The sequence below is a fragment of the Nyctibius grandis genome, chromosome 1 (assembly GCF_013368605.1).
Source record: "Nyctibius grandis isolate bNycGra1 chromosome 1, bNycGra1.pri, whole genome shotgun sequence".
Taxonomy (NCBI): Eukaryota; Metazoa; Chordata; class Aves; order Nyctibiiformes; family Nyctibiidae; genus Nyctibius; species Nyctibius grandis.
The window spans coordinates 39538815-39560033 of record NC_090658.1 but is presented as its reverse complement, the minus strand read 5'-3'; the positions used below and the strand labels follow the sequence as shown (position 1 = coordinate 39560033).

At 45.3% G+C, this 21219-nt stretch overlaps 1 protein-coding gene across 1 annotated transcript; it reads left to right on the top strand.

Moving 5' to 3' along the window:
* Positions 1-1338: 1338 nt before the first annotated feature.
* SCCPDH (saccharopine dehydrogenase (putative)) lies at positions 1339-11516 on the top strand. The gene is made up of 12 exons (XM_068399486.1): positions 1339-1614; positions 1857-1969; positions 2856-2936; positions 3390-3519; positions 5037-5086; positions 6710-6840; positions 7332-7449; positions 8616-8735; positions 8853-8909; positions 9452-9563; positions 10410-10491; positions 10872-11516. Exons 1-12 carry the CDS (start codon positions 1407-1409, stop codon positions 10975-10977), a joined length of 1308 nt encoding a protein of 435 aa, XP_068255587.1. The 5' UTR covers positions 1339-1406; the 3' UTR covers positions 10978-11516.
* The last annotated feature ends 9703 nt before the right edge of the window (positions 11517-21219 follow it).

Genomic DNA, 21219 nt, shown 5'->3' with positions numbered 1-21219 from the left:
CATGAGCCGGAGGTTCATCAACAATGCATCACTTGCTAAAAAAAAAGAGGCAAATGTTTGGGGCATGTAGAAACAGCGGTAAATTCTGGTACATCACATAACCTTCTCAACCGATTTAGCACTGACAATGTGAATGTGGGGCCTAGTAGTGGACACTAGATTTCAAGAAATACGTAAAACAGCTGGAGAGAGTTCAGAGGAGAACAGGAAAAATGTATGTATGAAGTGGCCTGTGAGGAAAGATCAAAAGAATTAGTGCTTTTTAATCTAGGGAAGACTTGAGGAGATGCATGGAAGTTTCCAGCTTTGCAGCATCTTTTTCATATACTCCTCAGGGAATAGATCTTTTACCAATGTCCTCTAGAAACAGGAGAAATAGTATGGGGCTGAAACTGCGTGATGTGGAGATCCAGGGAGATCTAGCTTTTTCTCTCCAGCCATATGTATAACAAAGTGCAGGAGGAGATTGCCTGGGGAACAGTGTGAAAGCGTCTATCACTAGAGGTTTTAAAACAGGTTAGACAGACATCTGCCAGGAACGGTTTAGATATGGCATATGCTCCCTGGGAGAAAGGGCCAGCGAGCAGGATTCATGAGGTTGCTTCCCTCGGGACTTGCTGCGAGCCTCTGGAATCCAGGTGAGCAGCCTGGCCGTGAAAAGCACAGAAAACATGGCCATACCGCACCATGCCGTGCAGTTGCGAATGCTCCTCACCACTGTGGCTTTGCAGGGTCACTGCTTCTCCCCACCGCAACGGGAACTTCAAATTTTGCGTTGTTCTGCTTTTGTTGTTGAGCGAAACTAAGTATTTGCTTTAGTTGTGGGGGAGAGAGTATTTCACTTTATTCTAGGTAATTAAGGTTTTATTTTTGATTAGTAACAATCCTCAGTTCATCTGTATTACCCGTGCTGAAATGCTTATGGCACTAACGCATAGTAACGAGCCGTGCTCATCAGGAGAGATAGTGTCTGCTGTGGTCGCCTCTCTCTGCCAACGTTGTTTCTCAAACTGCTGGGCCCCAAACCCTCTTGGCCGTTATCTTGGTATTATCTTATTTGTTCACAGTATGTTCAAAATCCCCTGAAAGCGAGCACCTCTCCCTCTTTCCGAGCTGCTAGAATGCGAACGAAGATTGTTTCTCCCCCGGCAGGGGCCGAGGGCGGCGCCGCCGCTGTCACGAGCGGTACGCGGCAGCGGCTGAGGGCTGCGCCGGTAGCGGGCGCGGCTGCGCCACCGCCGCTGCCTGTAAGGCTCGGGGCGCCACGAGCCCCCTACCGCCGCAGCGGCCGCCCCGCGAGCGGGCCTCGCGCACCGCCCTCGCCGGCGACGGGCGGGTCCTGGGCGGGGCCGCGTGGTACCAGCCGCTGCTTGGCGCCGCGAGGCAGTGCGGCGGCTCCTCTTGCCATGGCGGCCGGCGGGAAGGGCGGGGAGCACCAGAGGCCCTACGAGCTGGTGGTGTTCGGGGCCTCGGGCTTCACCGGCCAGTTCGTGGTGGAGGAGGTGGCGCGGGCGGCGGCCGGCGGGGAGCTGCGCGGCGCCCTGCGCTGGGCCGTGGCCGGGCGGAGCCGGGAGAAGCTGCAGGCGGCGCTGGAGCGGGCGGGCGAGAGGCTGGGTACGGACCGCGGCTGGGAGTGTGTGGCGCAGCGCCGTTGCCTGGGGACGGCGGGGCCCGCGCGGCCCCAATGTTGGGAGCCGCCCGTGGGCGGGTGTGAGGGGAAGGGCTGAGGGGGGAACGGGGGCAAGCCGCTCGGTGTCGGGGCTGCGCCGGGCAGGTGGCAGCTCGGCCCGGGGAGGGAAGAGACGCGCCCCTCGGCGCGGCGGGCGGTGTCGGTGACGGCGGTCTCCGGTGCGCAGGGAAGGCGGCGCTCAGGGAGGAGGTCGGCGTGCTGCTGTGCGATGTGGGCGACGCGGCCTCGCTGGCCGCTATGGCGAGGCAGACCCGGCTGGTGCTCAACTGCGTGGGCCCGGTGAGTGCGGCGGTGCGGGCGGTGCTCCCACGGCGTCCGCCGGGCGCGACTCCCGGCAAGGCCCGGGGCGATGTCTGGCCCTCGGGCGGCGCTCCGCCACTGCGTGCGGCGGGGCTCCCTGCTCCCCGGGGCGGGGAGAGCTGCCGCCGGGCTCCGGAATTTCGGGAGCCGTCCGGGTGAGCTGTAGCTTTTTGAAATGGAACTAAAAGCACAACCGTGTGCTGGAATCGCTGAGAGATTTCCCACCGCGATTTGTGGTGGTGTAATTCGCGGACAGTTCTGACTGAAATACAGCAGGGGTTTGGGGTTTTTTAAGTCTTTTTGCGGCAGCATAAGAAACTGATTGTAAAGCGGGGAGGAGTTTTAGGTTGGGCCGAAATGTTTTAAGTGGTGCTAGGGTTGAAAATAGAGCTGGTAAAGAAAACGCACAAGCGTATGGGCTTAAGTTCTTGGCCCCTTTAAAACTTACAGCAGCAATATTTCCAGCGTGTTCGGAAGGGGTCAAAGTACGAGAGCTGAACGTGGGGTCATGACAACAGATTTGAAATTAAGAGTATTTACGTAGAGAATACGCTGATGAGTGCAAAAAGCATCAGTTGAGATTAGATATATTAAACTGGCCTTGGGGATCTTACCTTATGAGAGAAATATGGTGGGGGAGTCTGTGCAGCATACTCTGGTACCAGTGATGAAGTTTGTTATGCTGTTTCTTCTCTCCACCCCACAAAAAAATACAAGTGCTATCACATTTTTGCCCCACTTGGCAAAATCAGTAGCCACCAAGTGTTTGCTTTTCTTGTAGATATATCTGTTAGATAAAGCATGTTGGGTGAGTTGTTGTGTGGGGGTTTTATTTTGTTATGCGTGGTGTTCTTTCCTTCTATAGTATAGATTCTTTGGAGAGCCTGTGGTAGAAGCTTGTGTTGCAAATGGTGCAAGCTGCATTGACATCAGTGGAGAACCCCAGGTATGTGACAGTAGAAAAATGATACCTTATATCAAGGGTCTGTTAAAGGAGTATTTAGTATGTTTCATGTTTCTGCTAATACTTTTGAACATGAAGGCAAATTCTGCCTCCTGATCACAGTTTTAAGATACTTTAATATGTATTAGTTGTATAGTTTTCTTACTTTTAGACAAGAGCTTCTCAGGTTCTTTCTGGAAATCAAAAGTTTTTGAATTCTGCTTTAAGTCTCGGTTGTGATTCTACGTAGGAATTTTGTGTAGATCTCATTTCTTTGCACTGTTGTGACACTTTCATATCATAAAATGATAATAATACAAGCATCTTTAAGACAGATATATAAGTGGTTTGAAGTATGTATGGCACTATAATATGACAGTAAAGCACTGATGGCTAATATTGGGTATGGCCAAATATGGAGTTCTGCTTAAAATATTTGTTCTGACTGTGTTTTAGTTTCTGGAAGGAATGTACCTGAAATACAACGAAAAAGCTGCGGAAAAGGGAGTATATATCATTGGGAGCTGTGGCTTTGACTCTATACCAGCTGATATGGGAGTACTGTACACCAGAGACAAGTTGAAAGGTGACTTAGTTAAGTGTGACCTTATGCTGAAAAAGAAATGTAGATGATGCTTTTATCTGGTTTCCTAAAGCAGCAGTGCTTATGTGGAAACTCTTTCAGTCTCTCTCTTGGCCTGTCTTTACCAGCTGACCAGTTTCAACAAAATCTGGTAGATAAAAATTCAAAAGTAAATCATATTCTCATTAGATTGGAGAAAATTGGTCATAAGGTAGAGGAGGGACTCAAGGGAGTGTTGCTAACTGAGAGAACAGAACCTGCAGTTGTCGGCAGCTGGCTGTTCAGGCAGTGAGTGGACGTCCCTGGGCAAGCCTCAGCACACTGCCTCTTGTGCAGTGAGAATCTTGTAGGGAAGAGGCAGGGGGGACAGGAAGACTGTGGGAAAGGGATCACAAATTAGTGGGTAATCAGGTTTTGTAAGTTTTCTTCATCTACCGCAAGCACTCAGAAGCTGTTGTATGAGTGTAAGTAGATAGACAGTACCATACAATGCCTTTTTCGTTAAGAGCAGCTAGACAGTAACTGAAAGAGGATAAATATATTTGAGAAAAGATGTGAAATTATTTAATTCTATGCAAATAGAACATGATCCTAATCTCAAATTAGGATACTTTGATCATTAGGTCTGACTTTCAGTTGGAAGGGCCAATAAGAGCATCCAAATGTTTTGCTTTTGTGTACTATTAAAACTGCTGTTAAGTGGGATTGCTTTACATTGGAATGTATCATCAACTTCCAGTTTAAGAAAACTCCCTCTGGATCTGACTGGAGGGAGAGGAGAGGCATGGAAATGAGTATCTGGTTGCTAGTGGGGTTATAATTTGATGTCTGATATTTGTTTTGAATAAATATGTCTTTTATCTCTTCCTGTTTTGATGTTATGGTATTATCACCTGTCTATCCAGTTGCTTGCTACATTGAAATTTGCCCATACGAGTACAGTTTTACAATCTCAGAAGGAACTGAGCAAAGCAAAACAAACCAGAATTTGGAGGAGTTGTTTTGTTTTGCTGTTCATAACAATTAAGTGTTCTTTGCAAAACACAAGCTATGCTAAAATTAAATGGTTTAGGATGTCTTGTGTGTTTTGTTATTTTTGTGGGTTGCATTTTTTTTTTATAGTTAAGGTCTGCCAAAATCTGTTAAGTCCATCTCGGTTTTCACAGCCTACATCATATTATATTTTGAAACTTGGAGAAAAACTAAATATGGCTCTTAATATTATTTTCCTTTTTTTCATTGATTATTTACGTTATCTCATTAACTAGTAAGACAAATGAAAAATTTAATGCGTAAAGATAATATTAGTGACCCTTATTGAAGTACTTTACATAAGAAACTTGATACTTACTAACTAAAATAGCTATGGGACTTAGTTTATTTTACGTTGTGATAAAGATGTGACTCTGCCTTTTCAACTGCTAATGTCAGTGGCCTGCTACTTGAGTCTGCCAGAGTGTACTCTGGCTTTGTGAACTGGTGACTGTATATGCCAAGTAGTGTTTTCTCTTCCCTTAAAGGTACCTTAACTGCTGTGGAAAGTTTCCTGGTGGTGAAATCTGGGCCTGAGGTTAGTTGGTTTATACCTTCTTGGAAACTCAGAGGTATTTGTGATAACATCACTGTACCCCGTTAGAATAACTGTTGTTTCATTAATTCAGACCAAGGAACAAGCAGGCAGTTCTTTGACGATGAGTCTAAGAACTTTATTCATTAGGTGCTAATAAAAGTATTCCAAGCAAACACCGTTTTGTGAGGTTCATTTGCATAGGCTGTCTACCTGAAGTTTGTTGTGTAAGCTGTTTCAAGAAGTACGTAGTTTTTGCAGAGATGTGGTAAGGATTCATAGCCAGTTAACACATAGTGTGTTGCCAGTAACCCTAGTGTTTGGCTCTTTGGTTTTTTTGTTTGAGGAGGGGGTTGTTTCAATATACTTTAATGCATGTAATCATAATACATACATGTAATAATTATAATAATGTATAACATGTAAGAATTCTAAGGTCATTATTAAAATAATGCAATGATGACCCAAACCAAGCCAGTGTTGGTGCCCAGCAATCGATCGTACTGCTTCTCCTGTCCTGAGCACCCGTATTGAAAGATTGGGCCCAAGTCATAGCCTGTTCTTGCAAACATATGGAGGAGTGGAGGAAGCCCATGGAATGGGAGAGCAATATCAATCTGTTATAAGGACAGGGGATAGTAGTTAATGAGAATGTATAAATCTGTATGTTGGGTATAAAGATGGTTTAAGTATGTAGTATAAGTTGTAAGTGTTGGTAAGAAGGGGTTTCAGTAATGAGAATTAAATACAATGGGATGGTTAGAAGATATATATATATATATGGGTATGTGTGTGCGTGTATATATATATATATATGTATGTATATTAAATTATGTGAGACCTGAGCATGACACAAGTGGTATGGAATAAGGAGTGGAGATTGTATTGGGCCTGGCTGAGATGGAGTTGATTTTCCCCATAGCAGCCCTTGTAGTACTGTGCTTTGTATTGGCAGCCAGAAGGGAGTTGATAACACACCAGTGTTTTGGCTACTGCTGATCAGTGCTCACACAGCATCCCGGCTGTCTCTCCAGCATTCCCCTCCCCTCACCCAGTAGGCTGGGGCTGGGCAAGATCCTGGGAGGGGACATAGCCAGGACAGCTGACCCAAACTGACCAAAGGGATGTTCCTTACAACGTCTGCTCAGCAATAAAAGCTAGAAAGAAAGGAGAAGGGGTGGGTGGCAGTCGTTATTGCAACATTTGTTTTCCGGAGCAGCCGCTATGTGTACTGAAGCCCTGCTTCCCAGGAAGTGGCTGGACATCGCCTGCTGATGGGAAGTAGAGAATAAATCTTTTGTTTTCCTTTGCTTCCATGCATGGCCTTTGCTTTTGCTTTATTAAACTGGCTTTATTCTTGACCCACAAGGTTTTTTTCCATCTTCTTTTTTTCTCCCCTCCCTGTTCTACTGAGAAGGGGAGTGATAGAGTGGCTTGGTGGGCACCTGGCATCCAGCCAGGGTCAACCGACCACATTTCAGTATACTTTAATTCGTGTAATCATAACCCATCTATATAATAATTGTATTAATGTGTAATATATGTAATAATTCTAAGGTCATTATTACAATAATACATGAAACCTTTAGCTACTGAATTAATTACTGTTTCATGGTATGTCACCAGGGTTCTTGTATACATGATGGGACCTGGAAGTCAGCTGTTTATGGCCTTGCGGATCAAGACAACCTGAAGAAGCTTCGAAAAAAGATAGGATATGCCCCTGTTCCAGTAGTTGGTGCAAAACTTAAAAGAAGGTATAAGAAGCGTAAGATGTGAAGCACGCCGTCTTCTAGCAGTTCCAGTATTTATTTTGTAGATTGTTAACATATTGTTAAATACTAAAGAGACGCATTTAGGACTTTGTGTAATATGAACACATAGATGCTTGTCTGGTAGAATTGAAGGTAAGTTCAGTTTTACCAATTTGTTCATATTTTACTGCAAAAATAATATGTCCTGGCATTTACTGGGCCCCAAAGTTAACTTTTTCTAAGGAAACTTGTTCTAAGACCCATGGCAAACTTTTGAGTTTGATTTCAGAAGTGATCAATGAAAGGGAAAAAAAAAAAAAGTGAGGAGAATATTATTTTGATTATCAAATTCATCCTTGCTATAGTGCATGGAATTTTGAGTTGAGTCAGGGATAAATTTGGAATGATTTGCTTTAGGGCAGTTATGCTCAGTTTCTTTCAGTTTGCGTGAACATTTGAAGCTGTTTTCTGACTTCCTTTTTTTCCATTTGCAGAGGACTTGTGTTTTACAATCGGGAATTCAAAGAGTACTCCATTCCATTCATGGGATCTGATGTCTCCGTTGTGAAACGGTCTCAGCGTTATTTGCACACAGAGTTGCAGGAAACACCTGTAAGTTACTGTTATTAGTATACTATGTCTTTATTACCATTGTCAGCAAATCTTTCCTTTGTGTAACAACCGTTCTTAGTGCAGATCTGTGCAGCAGGGTTTCTCTAGTGAGGTAGATAGTAGTGAACTGCGATGTGATTTTTCTTCTATAAAGGAGGCTTGTTCTGTTTGATCACCTTTGGAAGCTGCTTGACCTGATGTGGTCCAGGTTCTTCTGGGTGCACTGGCCTGATTCATACTACTTGGTACTCTGCCTGATGAGCTTGCTTATTGCTGCTAGCGTGATAGTCACGAGACTCTCTTGTAGGGTTCTCATGCTGTCAGATTTCTGGGTATGCATTTTGTAGGGAATGGAAGCCTTGAGTCACAGAAATATTTGAAAGGTAGGCTTCGTGATTTTCGGGAATGATAAGTACATTACATTCTATTCCCATGCAGAGGCTTTTTTTGTTATATCAGTAAAGCTTCTAAAAGCACCGTAATTGTAGTCTGTGTAAGTATAGTGAGGTCGGTATAGTGTAGTAAACATTCTGATAAAGAATTCACACACTGCTCATTTGTATCTGGAGACTTCTTTGACGGTTGGGTCTCTGGTGTGCAGAATAAAGGCAATGTGAAGTGGTGGTGGTGGAAAAGATGTTTAGGTTTTGTTTTGCATGGTTTCCTGAGGGGAGACCAGCACTGACAATTAGTATAACAGCTGTGCAGTATTGCAGGTGTCAGCAAAGAGATGAAGGTGAGACAGCACTCTAAAAATGTACTTGGAAACTACTAATGAGAAAGGCTTGCCATTGCTATTCCAGAATTCTAAAGGCAGGCTTCAGTTTATCTTAAACTAAAGCACAAAGAGGAAGAAAGGAAGATCTTGGGAAAGAAGCCTGAAATCAGTTACCAAGACACAGCTTTTTAAAGTTTTGCACTCTTGTTTACCATGCTTGCTCCCTCACCATTCTGTTGTTATATTGTCTTTTCAGAATGAATTATAAAGTGAAGCATTGTTCAAAGAGTTGTTTAGCACGAAGACAACTGTTTAAGGCCCTATTTAAACAGCTATCTATTGTATCAAACAGTTGCCACCCACTTCGGGGGTAGATTTATTTTTACAAATGAATTGATGAAAACTTTTTAATGTAAATTCTATCACTGACAATATGTCTGTGCCTCAGGTGCAGTATGGTGCTTATGTGAACATAGGTGGTCTTGGCTCTGTTATCAAGCTGATGTTTGCTGGCATTTTATTTCTTCTTCTTGTGAAGTTTAGCTTTGGAAGAAAACTTCTGACAAAAGTAAGTGTTCAAAACTTAGAGAATTAAGTGTTGGGATATTTTTTTTTTCCCTTTCAGTTTACTGTTGGTCTTTTTTTTTGTCTTTCCCCTACCCCCCCACCCCCCCTTATTATATAGTACCCGGAATTTTTCTCTGCTGGACGCTTCACAAAGAAAGGACCAAACCAGAAACAGGTAACTGACTGTTTTCCATCACCAGTATTTGAATACATTTGTTCTGGTAATGGTGGAATAGTATTCTAGAGTCAACTGCTTAGTCTCAAAGAAATAATTTCTAAATGCACATTGTATGTGCCTCTCCAGACAGCTTTGAATATTTAAGTATTTGAATATTTATGCCTTCAGTTATTAGACATCAAAGTATGTGGAACTCATATGAGAAAAATGGATCATGATGCTGGGTCTGGTGTATTTACATGGGTGGCTCACAGCACTCTGATCTGTCAAAACTGATGACAGGGAGACTGAGTAGCAAAAACGCAGGACTGAAAGCACTGGGAGAAAAAATGGACTTTAGAACAATAACAGTTCCAACAAAGGAGAAGTGATTAAAAATTTAGATGAGATAGTACCTTTTAAGCAATAACTCAAAATAACTCTCTCACATTTAGATGGATCACAGTATTTGCATAATAGATACTTATATTTGGTACTTGTGCTTGCCTGTTACAAGTGAATTACTGTTTTAGTGACCACAATTGTCTTGTCCACTACAGATGGATGGAACCTCTTTCACAATGACATTTTTTGGTGAGGGTTACAGTGAGGGGCAAGATCCCCAGAATGGCAAACCAAATGTGAAGATATGCACTGAAGTGAAGGGTCCAGGTATGTCTGTTAGTAGCACTTAACTGCTTTTGCCTCATGTTCCCTACGTCTAAAATAGGTTTGTGGTTCCACTGCTACTCCTTTCACCTTCGAGGAGCACTTGCAACATGAACAAAGACAACAGCCTTTACAGAGTATTACCTTGGATACTAGCATTCATTGTGACCTGTTTTTTTGAAATAGCCAATTCATTTGCATTCTTGTCATTCTCTTTCCTTCCAACTTTCCCCGTTCCAATTTTCATTTTAGCAGAGTAGAGCAATTAAAGGGAGAGTGCTTTAAGCATAGTTTTCAGTTGTTACAGCCTAGACTTACGACTTATTTCCAGTCACCTGTGAGTGAACTTAAACAGATCTGGCACGGTATCATTTCTAGCTGTAACATACTTGTGTTCAGATCATCTCTTTGAGGGGAGATGACACCTGAAGTAAAGTTTGGAGACAGCAAGAATGTATAGTCAGAAAGGAGTTAGTGAAGCGTAGCTTCTTTAAATAACTAGAGATGTAGCTGAACACAACAGTCTCACAGCAAAAGTCTGAATTTGAGCACAGGGTGGGGAAAGCTCTTGCTGTAATGGAGAGCCCTCTGTCACCATGACATGATCGCTCATGGTTGTTGTGCGGTTACAGGCCTGTATTTGAAGCAGTATTTGTCCAGGTTAGATCTTAAGGACTTCACCAGCTACTTGGGATGATTCCCAGGTAAAAAAGCTGTTGTTAAACAGGGAAGGCTGTTGCATTGCCAAAGAGATGATTGTTCAGCATGCTGTAGGTAAGAGCAAGATTACATTCTACATTTCAACACACTGTACATCGGTGTTTTGTTTTTGTTTTTTTTTTTTGTCAGAGCCTGGCTATGTTACTACACCAATTGCAATGGTTCAAGCAGCTGTATCTCTTCTGGAAGATGCAGCTTGTCTGCCTGAACAGTAAGTACTTTCCCATGCAGAACAGCTTGATCTCCCTTCAAGCTACTGCGTGCATATGTTTCTCTTTGAAAATACTGATCTTATAGCCATGTGGGTTTCTGTGTTACCTCACACAAATGGCTGCGCAAGGGAGATACTTCACCACAAGCTCTCCTGCATCAGTGTCTATATTTTCAGTTAGTAGAATGGTTTCTATTGAGTTTGCTGGATGCAGAAATGAACCTATGAATATAACCAGCTTGCCAAATCCCTTATATGCTTTCCTGTGGGACAAAGTAGGTTTTTCTTTCTAGGCAGGGAAATACATCTTTGACTTCAAATACAGGTGTCACTCAATCACTGTACCACTCATTTTTTTTTCTCTTGATTTTCATTAACAGGGGTGGTGTATATTCTCCGGGAGCTGCCTTCTCCAAAACAAAACTGATTGATCGCCTCAACAAATGTGGTGTTGAGTTTTCTGTTATTAGCAAGCCTGAAGTCTGAAGTCAAAACATAACTGTGTGAACTAACACCTTTCCTGGGTCTAACTCCAATAAAACTCATTTGGCTGTAAAAGCCTAATCATAAAATAGTTTCACTGTGCTATTGTTTACAGCAGAAACGGAAGAAAAAATGAGGTTAAAGTCATAATACTATTTGCTCTAGTGAGCAAACCCATGAAGGGTATTGAGCTTTAGTTCACAAGCATATTAAATCAGTGACTTATTGGGTACTAGTTCTAGAATTTTGTTTATTGAGTACTAGTTCTAGAATTTTGTTTAATCTCTTTCATCTGAGTTTTAAGTTACTACTTAATGGAACCACTATAGCATCTGCTTCACAATTAACCACAGCCTTCTCGCTTGGCCACATTACCCAACTATTAAAAGCAGGCAGGCCCTGTATAACATGTGCCTTAGCAGATGAAACCGCTAGTTACTCCTCATGCCTGTTTGGGATAAGTGATATTACTTTGTGGTGTTCTTACTTTCAAAGCTGTAGTGAAATAAAAGAGTAGTTGTTGTTTCTCAGAGTTTAAGGAATAGTTTTGTCTTTTTTTTCCTGGGTTATTAGATCAGCTGACTCTGTACTGTTGTCTTAAAGTATATTGACTTTGATCCTTACTAGCTTGCCTGTAGTGAGCGGTGCTAAAAAAAGGAGAGAAGAGAAAGCACAACGAGTAGGGTTTGTCAATATGAACATGACCGGCAGTGTGGCGGTTCCTCTCCCTGTGGTGGTAGAATCCACCTGTCTAGAAGAGGCAAGGGAACTTTTGGCAGCAGGATGGCCAACTTGGTGAGGCGGGCTTTAAACTGAAGGGCTCGGGGGATGGGGTCCAGAGTCACAATGCTCACGCCATTGCATCCAACTGGGGACTAAGCCACGCCAGCCAGAGCAGCGACAAATGTTCCTTAGCTGCCTACTGAGATGAGAACCAGAAGGCCAACCACCTCCAGGGCATGTATGGCTATGGTGGATCTTCTTACACCCTTCTTGGGAAACCTGCATGCTCAATTACCTCTCTGATATGCCTGTACAGCAATGCACGCAGCATGGGGAATAAACAGGAAGAATTAGAGATCTGTGTGCAGTTGCAGGGCCGTGATCTCATTGCAATTACAGAGATGTGATGGGATAGCTCTCATGACTGTAATGCTGTCGTGGATGGCTACGTACTTTTTAGGAAGGACGAGTCAACAAGGCGAGGAGGTGGAGTTGCTCTTTATATGAGAGAGGAGTGTATGGAGCTCTGCCTAGGGGTGGCTGAAGAATGAGTCGAGAGCTTATGGGTAAGAATTAAGGGGCAGGCTAATGTGGGTGACACTGTTCTGGGTGTTTACTACAGGCCACCTGATAAGGAAAAGGAAGTATATAAGGCCTTCTACAGACAGCTGGAAGTAGCCTCGTGATCACAGGCCCTGTTTCTCATAGGGGACTTCAGCCACCGTGATACCTGCTGGAAAGACAACACAGCTAGGCACACACAGTCTAGGAGGTTCCTGCAAAGCATTGATGACCCCTTCAAGGTCCCCTTCATCCAGGTCATTGATGTGTAAGTTGAACAAGACTGAACCCAATACTGACCTGGGGAACACCTCTGCCCAACTCTCCAGCCTGTCTAGGTCTCGCTGAATGGCAGCGCAGCTTTCTGGTGTGTCAGCCACTCCTCCTGGCTTTGTATCATTAGCAAACATGCCAAGGGTATGCTTGGTCCATATCGTCGATTAGTAAGGGAAGAGGAAGAAGAGGAAAGGTTTGATCAAGAAGCTGGTCCTTTGACAAAGAAATTGGAGGAAGGAGTAAGAGAATTCAAACAGGAAGCAGAAACTACCCAGTCTTTGACTTCATCAGAACTTTTGAGACGTGGAAAGATTACAGCTGCCAGCCAGGTGAGCTGATTGCTGCCTGGCTGCTCTAATGCTGGGATAACAGGGCCAACAGTCAGCAATTGGAAGGTAGGGAAGCCCAACAGCTGGGATCCCTTCCTAGAAATCAGGGAAATGAGAGAGGAATTGAAAAAGAGGCAGGAATTTGTAGTGTCTTGAGACAGCTCCTTGCAAGTGTGAGGGCAAGATATCCATTCAAGGAAGATCTTGTGAACCCTTCAGGAAAGTGGACTACTGCAGATGAAGGTATCCAGTACCTGAGAGAATTAGCCGTGCTGGAAGTCCATCTACAGTGATCTAGACAAAGATGAGGTCTCCAAAGATCCAGAGGATGTCCTGTGCACATGGGCCATGTGGAGGAAGGTGATTCAAAGTGCCCCAGTGTCATATTCTAACAGCTTGGCAGTGATGTATTGCCAGGATACGGATACACCAGTTGTGAAGAGAGTGTCTTCTTGGCTCCAAAACTTTGAAAAAAATCTCTGTCCGTCCTCATCCCTACGGGCCAGCACCTTGGCTGTCAGGGACACCCCAAGAAGTCAGTCCCCTTCTTGCCCAGTCAGAGGGAAAGCAAGCCCCAGGTGCATGCTGTGTGATGCACTCTGGTTCTTCCTGCATGTCTAGGGGGAGGACATGAGGAAGTGGGATAGTGAACTGTCCCAGTTTGGCCTAAACCAGGCCAATTTTCCCTTCAGTGATTTTTACTTTCAGCTAAGTCTCCTCTAAGTAACTGCACTTTCTGAAACTAACTCCATGTTTTGCAGACAGTGTCTGCTTCTGGGACTGATAACGCTCGAAGTTTGTAGTTATCACTGAGGCACCGGTAGGGATGTTATGCAGAAAGGCTCTTGCTGTACTTAGTCTTAGAGAAACCAAGGTCACTGCTAAATTCCTCCCTGATTACGAGTGAGGAGCCGCAGAAGGGTCGCACCTCCAGGGAGAAGTGGACAGGACAGGTGACCCAAAACTGACCAACGAGGTATTCCATCCCATACATAGAATCTCAGTATAAAGCGGGGGGATCACGAGGGTCTCGGCGCCACCTTTTTACCTTCTCGCCCTTCTGGTATGGTCGGTGTCCCAAGAGGACTCTGTCCGTTTTCCTGCTGCCCCCGATCCCGATCTGTGCATCCCTGAATCCAGTTCCTGTCCATCGCTGGGCCCAGTCTGGGCCTTCCCGGAGTCTGCCCTGCAGTGCTGGTGGTGACGCGACTGACTTCAGGGGATCTCGATCTTGGGTTTGCGTATATTTGTATATATTTAATGATTTCTATTGCTATTATTATACTCTTTATTATAGTTCATTAAAACCATTTTAACTTTCCAACCCATAAGTCTCTCTTCCTTTTCCCTTTCCCTTCTGGTGGGGGGAGGAGGGTTAATAGAGAGCCTCGGCCACCGGTTTAATAGCCGCCCCAGCCTGAAACTGTGACATGAACCCACCTTTAAGCTGGAAGCCCATGTATGCAAACTGAGAGGGAAGACAGCAGTTAAGGAGGGGCCACCCAAGAAGGCTGTCAGTTTAGTTGCTGTAGAGACACAATAAGGCAACCAGCGATCTCCCAGACATAGAAGGACTGAGACTACCTGCCTTGATCCTGGTGAGGGGACATCTGGTCTGGCACTGAAAGGGTCAGACAGTGAATACTCTGACCAGGAAGAGGAATAGAGTGTCCCTGCCTTCAGCCAGGAGGAGGAAAGGGACAACTGGGTATACTGGTCTGTGTGGATTCGATGGCCTGGCACATCAGAACCACAGGACTACAAGGCTCTCGTGGACCCTGGTGCACAGTGTATGCTGGTGCCATCAGGTTATAGGGGCACAGAATGCATCTGGCTCTCTGAGTGACGGGGATGCCAAGAATTGTCTGTATTGTAGGCTGAGGTGAGCTTAACGGGACAAGTGGGGAAAGCACCCCATTGTGACTGGCCCAGAGGCTGTAGCAGACATGTTAAAGCTCTAATATGAACTGGAGCCAAAGGCAGCCAAGTGGTATGCTACAATTGACATTGCCAGTACATTTTTTTCCAATTCCTTTGGTAGCAGAGTGCAGGCCACAGTTTGCTTTCATGTGGAAGGGTGTCCAATATACCTGGAATCAACTGCCCCAGGGGTGGAAGCACAGCCCTACCATTTGTCATGGACTAATCCAAACTGCACTGGAAAAGGGTGATGCCCCTGAACATCTACAATACATCGATGACATCATTGTGTGGGGCAACAAGGCAGAAGTATTTGAGAAGGTAAAAAGGGTAATTCAGATTCTTCTGAAAGCTGGTTTCGCCATAAAAAGAAGTAAGGTCAAGGGACCTGTGCAGGAGATTCAGTTCATGAGAATAAAATGGCAGGATGGATGCCGTCATATCCCTATGGATGTGGTCAGTAAGATAGCAACTATGTCTCCACCAGCTAACAAGAAGGAAACACAAGCTTTCCTAGGCCTTCTGGGATTCTGAAGAATGCATATTCCACATTATAGTCAGCTTGTGAGCCGTCTTTATTGAGTAACCTGAAAGAACTATTTTGAGGGGGTCTCGAGCAACAACAAGCCTTTAAGCATATCAAACAGGAAATAGCTCATGCAGTAGCTTGGGCCTGTCTGGACAGGACCAGCTGTGCAAAATGTACTCTATACTGCAGCTGGGGAGCATGGTCTGACCTGGAGCCTCTGGCAGAAAACATCAGGAGAAATCTGAAGTTGACCATTCGGGTTTTGGAGCCAGGGTATCGAGAATCAGAAGCTCACTATACCCCAACTGAAAAAGAGATCCTAGCAGCATATGAGGGGGTTCAAGCTGCTTCAGAAGTTGTTGGTACAGAAGTGTATCACCTCTTGGCACTGCGATTGCCTGTGCTACACTGAACGTTCAAAGGAAACATCCCCTCTACACATTACACAACCAGTTCTACACGGAGTAAGTCGGTAATGTTGATCACACAATGAGCTCAACTGGGGAAACCTAACCACCCAGAAATCCTGGAAGAGATCATGGACTCGCCAGAAGGCAGAGATTTTTGAGCATTGCCTGAGGAGGTGGCTCTGTAACTGTAACAAGTTATCAGAAGATGAAAGACGTTATGCTTTGTTTACTGATGGATCCTGTTGTGTGGTAGGAAACGATCGGAAGTGGTAAGCTGCTGTGTGGAGTCCCACACAACAAGTTGTTGAAGACACAGAAGGAGAAGATGAGTCAAGTCAGTTTGCAGAAGTGAAAGCCATCCAACTAGCACTAGAGATTGCTGAATGAGAAAAGTGTCCAGTACTCTATCTCTACACTGATTCCTGGGTGGTGGCTAATGCCGTATGGGGGTGGCTACAGCAGTGGAAGAAGACCAATTGGCAGTGCAGAGGTAAACCCATCTGGGCTGCTGCATTGTGGCAGGACATTACTGCCTGGGTAGAAAAAAATATCTCTAAAGGTATGTCATGTAGATGCTCATGTGCCCAAAAGCCATGCCACCAAAGAACATTGAAACAATGAAGAGGTAGGCAAAGCTTTCAAAATTGAAGTACCTCAGGTGGACCTGGACTGGGAGTGTAAGGGTGAGCTATTTGTAGCTTGATGGCTCCACGAAACATCGGGACATCTAAGGAGAGATGCAACATACATATGGGCTTGTGATCGAAGGGTGGACCTGACCATGGAGGCCATCATACAGGTCACTCATGAATGTGAAACGTGCTGCAATCAAGCAAGTCACAAGTGTAAGGGCTTCCTGGAATAGAGGGCAGTAGATGAGTTTTTGATGTGGCAAGGCCTGGCAAATTGACTATATTGGACCACTGCCATGAACATGCCAAGGCAAGCGCTACATACTCACCATGGTGGAAGCAACTACTGGCTCAGGCGTGGGGGAGTTTCTTGGTCTGCATTCATCAGCACAGGAAAGCAATTCAGGTCTTTGCAGGACTGAACTGGTGCTGGAAACATCAAATTTTCTACTCCTGACACCTGCTAACGGCCAGGCTGCAGCGGCTATGAGATCACTGAGCCATGATCCATTTTACGATAACAGACGGGTAAGTGCCTGACCTCGTTTTATGGGAGCTGGAATAAGAAGGAATTAGTGCTGGAGTCCCAGCGACAGCGTGAGTGAAAGCACTTCAAAGAGAGCAGTTTTCAGCCCTGAGCCCCAGCAAGGGCAGGAGGAGAGCAAAGGGGAGGAGAGAGAGAACCTTCTCCCCCAGAAGGAGCCAACAGACTGGGAAAGGGGCCGGCAAGCCAGTTGTCTCCCCGGCACGGCTGCTCTGAGGTGGTTCGGGCACATGTCAGCAGCAGCACCACGGTCACCCAGCACCCCTCCGCCTGGCCGGGGGCACACACAGCGAGGACAGCAGGATTCGGGCCCACGTGTCCCTCTGGGGTCATGTCTTTGCAGCTGCCCCACTGCGGCATTCCCTTATGAGGGGTCGGGGAGGTGCCACAGACTGCCCCACGCTTGTGCCGCGCTGTATGAGCTTGCTGGCTGTAGGGCTGCTTGTGATACCCTGCCCAGGAGCTGCGCACAGCGCTAATGGGCAAGCAGCAGCTGCCGCAGATAAACGGTGACCGCAGGGTATTTCTGGGCACCAGTCAGATACTTTCAAAGACCGCTTGTAATATTTGGGTCAGAGAGGATCTTAAATACACAGTGAACCTGCAAGCAGGCAGTGGTTTAGGACACCTCTGCCTTTGGCGATCCTCACTGCAAGAGCAGCAGCGGTGGACAGTGGGCGACTGCCAAAAAGGTGGGCTGGCAAGGCTGGCCCTGCAGCCCAGGGTGAGGAAACCCAACATGCTCTCACCTGCTTGCTATCATGGAGGTGGCAAAAAACAGTGGTGGGTCGAGGTAAAACAGAGACACCCTGCATTTTGTGTCTGCATGAACTTCCACGAGTTCATTTGATGGTGCATCTAACAGGGCTAAATTCATGAAGAGTGCTAAACAGCTATACTCGACAGTGGCAACAGTGCCTGCACACCACACCTCTTTGAGCTGGATGGTGATGACCATGTGAGACTGACTGCTGCTGGCATTCATGGTAGCTGTAGCTGTTGTTCTCATCTTATTGCCTTGTTCCATTAACGTCTCGATCTGTGCATAATTATCACAAGGCCCCAGCTTCAAACGATCCACACAAAAACCTTGCTGATGGTTTTCTCTCATCTTGAGCCCACCAGGCTTCCTGTTTTTTTATAGTAAGCCTATGACCTAGGCAGAGAGATTAATAGTCAAAATTTTTACTAAAATAAGGAAAAAAATGTTACACTTAGTAAGGGTAGAAGAAAAATTAAGATAGACTATGGCTGAGCACAGGGTAGTTATTCTGGCTTTACAATGTTTAGAAACTCATTCCCAGAGAGTTCCACTTTCCAGGTAAACTTAATCTACATTGAGATCTCACATCTGTAGACTTAAGATGTTGCCAAAATTCAGGATAAAGGCGTTATTTCCCTCTGCTTCTGTTACCATCATTAGATGAGGAGATTAAAAAAGCTTATTCCATGAGCTACTAAAACTAATGAAGTTTGTTTTCCTGTGTATTCTTTTCTTTTTATCTCTCCTGCCCCTTGCATCAAATTTGTCTGAAGTTGGCCACATGGCTCAAAACTAATGAGGACGAAGGTATGGGGCATGTAGTTCACAAACAAGTGGCAAATTGTATAAACCTTAGAAGGAAAGCTAAAAATTCAGTCCTCTGAGACACACACCATCTTCAAAATCCCTTCCCAGCTTAAGAGAAACAGATTACCCATTTTCAATTAGCAATGAGTCCTGCATCTGACAACATAAGAGACTAACAAGAAGAGGAGCATAGGGGGATAAAAAGTAAATAAAAATGCTAACTTTATTCTTCACCCTCTTTTTCTTCAAAACAGAGCAAAATACAGAAAGGAGAAAGAAGAAAAGTACTACAAGGGATGAAACAGCTTGGCCAGCGATATGGCAGAGCATTCGGGTCAGGTAGCTCAAGCAGCAAAAAGATGCTGTTAGGTCCAGATAGCACCCACACACTTCAGCCAACATGCCCAGAAGGGTCATGTTAAGAGAGCATAAAGGATCATTTCCAAATTACAATACGCAAAAAAGAAATAAATGTACATAGAAAACTGATCTGTTAATGCTGAAACAAAGGAAGTTCATTACCTGTTCATTATAAATTTCCAGCATACTGAAAGTAATCTGTGAAGACAAGAAGCAACTAGAAGGTAAAATGCATTTGAAAAAAACCCCACAAACTTCATTAATAGAGTGTCATCCGATTGCAAAATTAACACAGGTTACACAGATCAAAACTTCCCTTCATCCCAAACCATTACATAAGCTTAATTGATTGTAGGTAGATTAGGGTACGGCGACCGGAAAATCTCGGGCTGTAACGGAAGGTAGGCGTGGCGAAAGGAGCAGGATGTGTCATTATCGTGCGAGTTCGTACGGGACAAGACGACTATATAAGGCTGTTGCGCAGTTAAATAAACGCCATTTGTTGCATCCTCACATTGGTGTCAGTGCTCAATGGCCCTGGGGTGCGGATAGCCTCAGGCCAGCCAGCAACCGAACGGAGCTTGCCGCAGACAAGCGGCAACAAGTGGTGACCCCGACGTGATTGCTGGGCTGGCGGACCGCAGGCGGTCGGAGTGGGTTCGCGAACCATGGAAACCTTGATAAAGGTGATTTCGTTACTGGGCGGGAAATTTAAGATTTCTGTGAAATCGAAAGACGTAGCCCAGTGTGTGGACCGTCTCGTTAAAGGGGGGGGCGGTGGCAGGACCGGCTGATTGTTTACAGCCGAATACCTGGGAGCGGTGCTCGATGCAGCTCGCTCAGCGAGCTATGGCAGCGGGTTCTGCCAAAGAATTAAAAACATGGGGAGTTATCTTGTGGCTGCTACGGACTGCGCGGGAGGACTGGGCGACATGGGATGCGGCTCGGACGTGTTTACATGGGGTCTACCCTGACCAAGACAGAAGTGACAGTGGTGAAACTCCTCCAACATATACTCTGAGAGAGGAATTAAATATGACGAAGCTGCGTTAAAGCAGTTACTGTTTTGGGCAAAAGATAAAGGACATTTTACAACCTTTAATGATGTCTTTGAAGTGCCTTTATGGGAGAAGATTGGTGACTCTCTCTGGAATGCGGTGTCAAGTGGTGATAAGGAAGCCTTTAAATTGTCTGCTACATGGAAGCTGGTTAGTGAAGCGTTAAAAGGAATAAAAGCAGAGAGAGAAGTCACACATACAGCTTTTATGGCTTTAGGACCACAGGCGCCTACTACCCCCTCACTGTTTGCGGGACCAACACCTCCCATGGCCCCGGTGGCTGTACCGGTGGCAGCTCCTTTATCACCATGGGTACGGACGGCTCCGAAAAAAGCTGAGGAGCAGGGAGCGAGAAAAATAGATACAGATCCATTAGAACCGGTAGTGCACCCTAAAACACGAACTCGATTTGAACTAATTGATTCAGACGCTGAACAGGAGACTTGGCAGAAACCCCCTCCGAAACCCCCTCCCTCTCATTGATCTCTCTACGGATGAGGCTGAGCAGGAGGACAAGAAGGAGGGTAAACCTGCTTTGTACCCACCTTTACCGGATTCGCCATTTACAGAGTCAGCAGTACCAGAGTCACAAGGACTTAAAGGACTGTTACCATCACGAAATGGACATGAACTTGACATGACAGAGCTTGGTAGACGACTGGAAGAATTAAAGACGGAATTGCAGCAGCATCGTTCAGCCAACGCCTTGGGACACGTGACTATGTCTCCCCCAAAAACCCCCCTCTGTGTTCGGGACAAGTATTAGGGCCACCTCAACCTCCTTTACAACTCCCTACTCCACCTTTAGATCAGGGCGGGGGGGGAGGTTTGCGTCCATCTGGTAATGTGGGAGGTGAGGGAGGAGTGAAATGGAAAGGGGTCATTCGAGATGCGTTATTAGAAGGAGTTATAATTCCACAAGCATATCTGGTGATTGTGGGTGCGGGTCCTGAGGGAAGAAATATTTGGCAACTGTTAGATTGGAAAATTGTAAAAGAAGCATTACCACTATAGTTAGCGAAAGACAACATAGGTGAGGACTGCAGAAAAGTTGTTGCAGGGATGGCAAATAGTAATGCCACCTTAACTGAGCTAATGGATGCTTGTGAGAAAGTAGGAACCACCACATTTCAGATGGAGCATTTAGCAAAAACTTTTGCGGCGGCAATTAAGGTAGTTCATCATTGTTATACATGCGAACAGGAAGGTCACTTTAAAAAAAACTGCCTTAAGAAGTTGAAGCTGAGTGGGAGAGATAACTCTGTTTTGATGTGTCATTGCTGTGGGAAGCTAGGGCATTTTGTGAAGCTGTGCAGGTCTCAGTATAATGCTC

Coding starts and splice junctions, on each gene's coding strand:
- SCCPDH (XM_068399486.1), top strand. CDS start 1,407: ATGGCGGCCGGCGGGAAGGGCGGGGAGCACCAGAGGCCCTACGAGCTG. Junction 1,615..1,856: donor GCGGGCGGGCGAGAGGCTGG/GTACGGACCGCG, acceptor TCCGGTGCGCAG/GGAAGGCGGCGCTCAGGGAG. Junction 8,736..8,852: donor GAAGAAAACTTCTGACAAAA/GTAAGTGTTCAA, acceptor CTTATTATATAG/TACCCGGAATTTTTCTCTGC.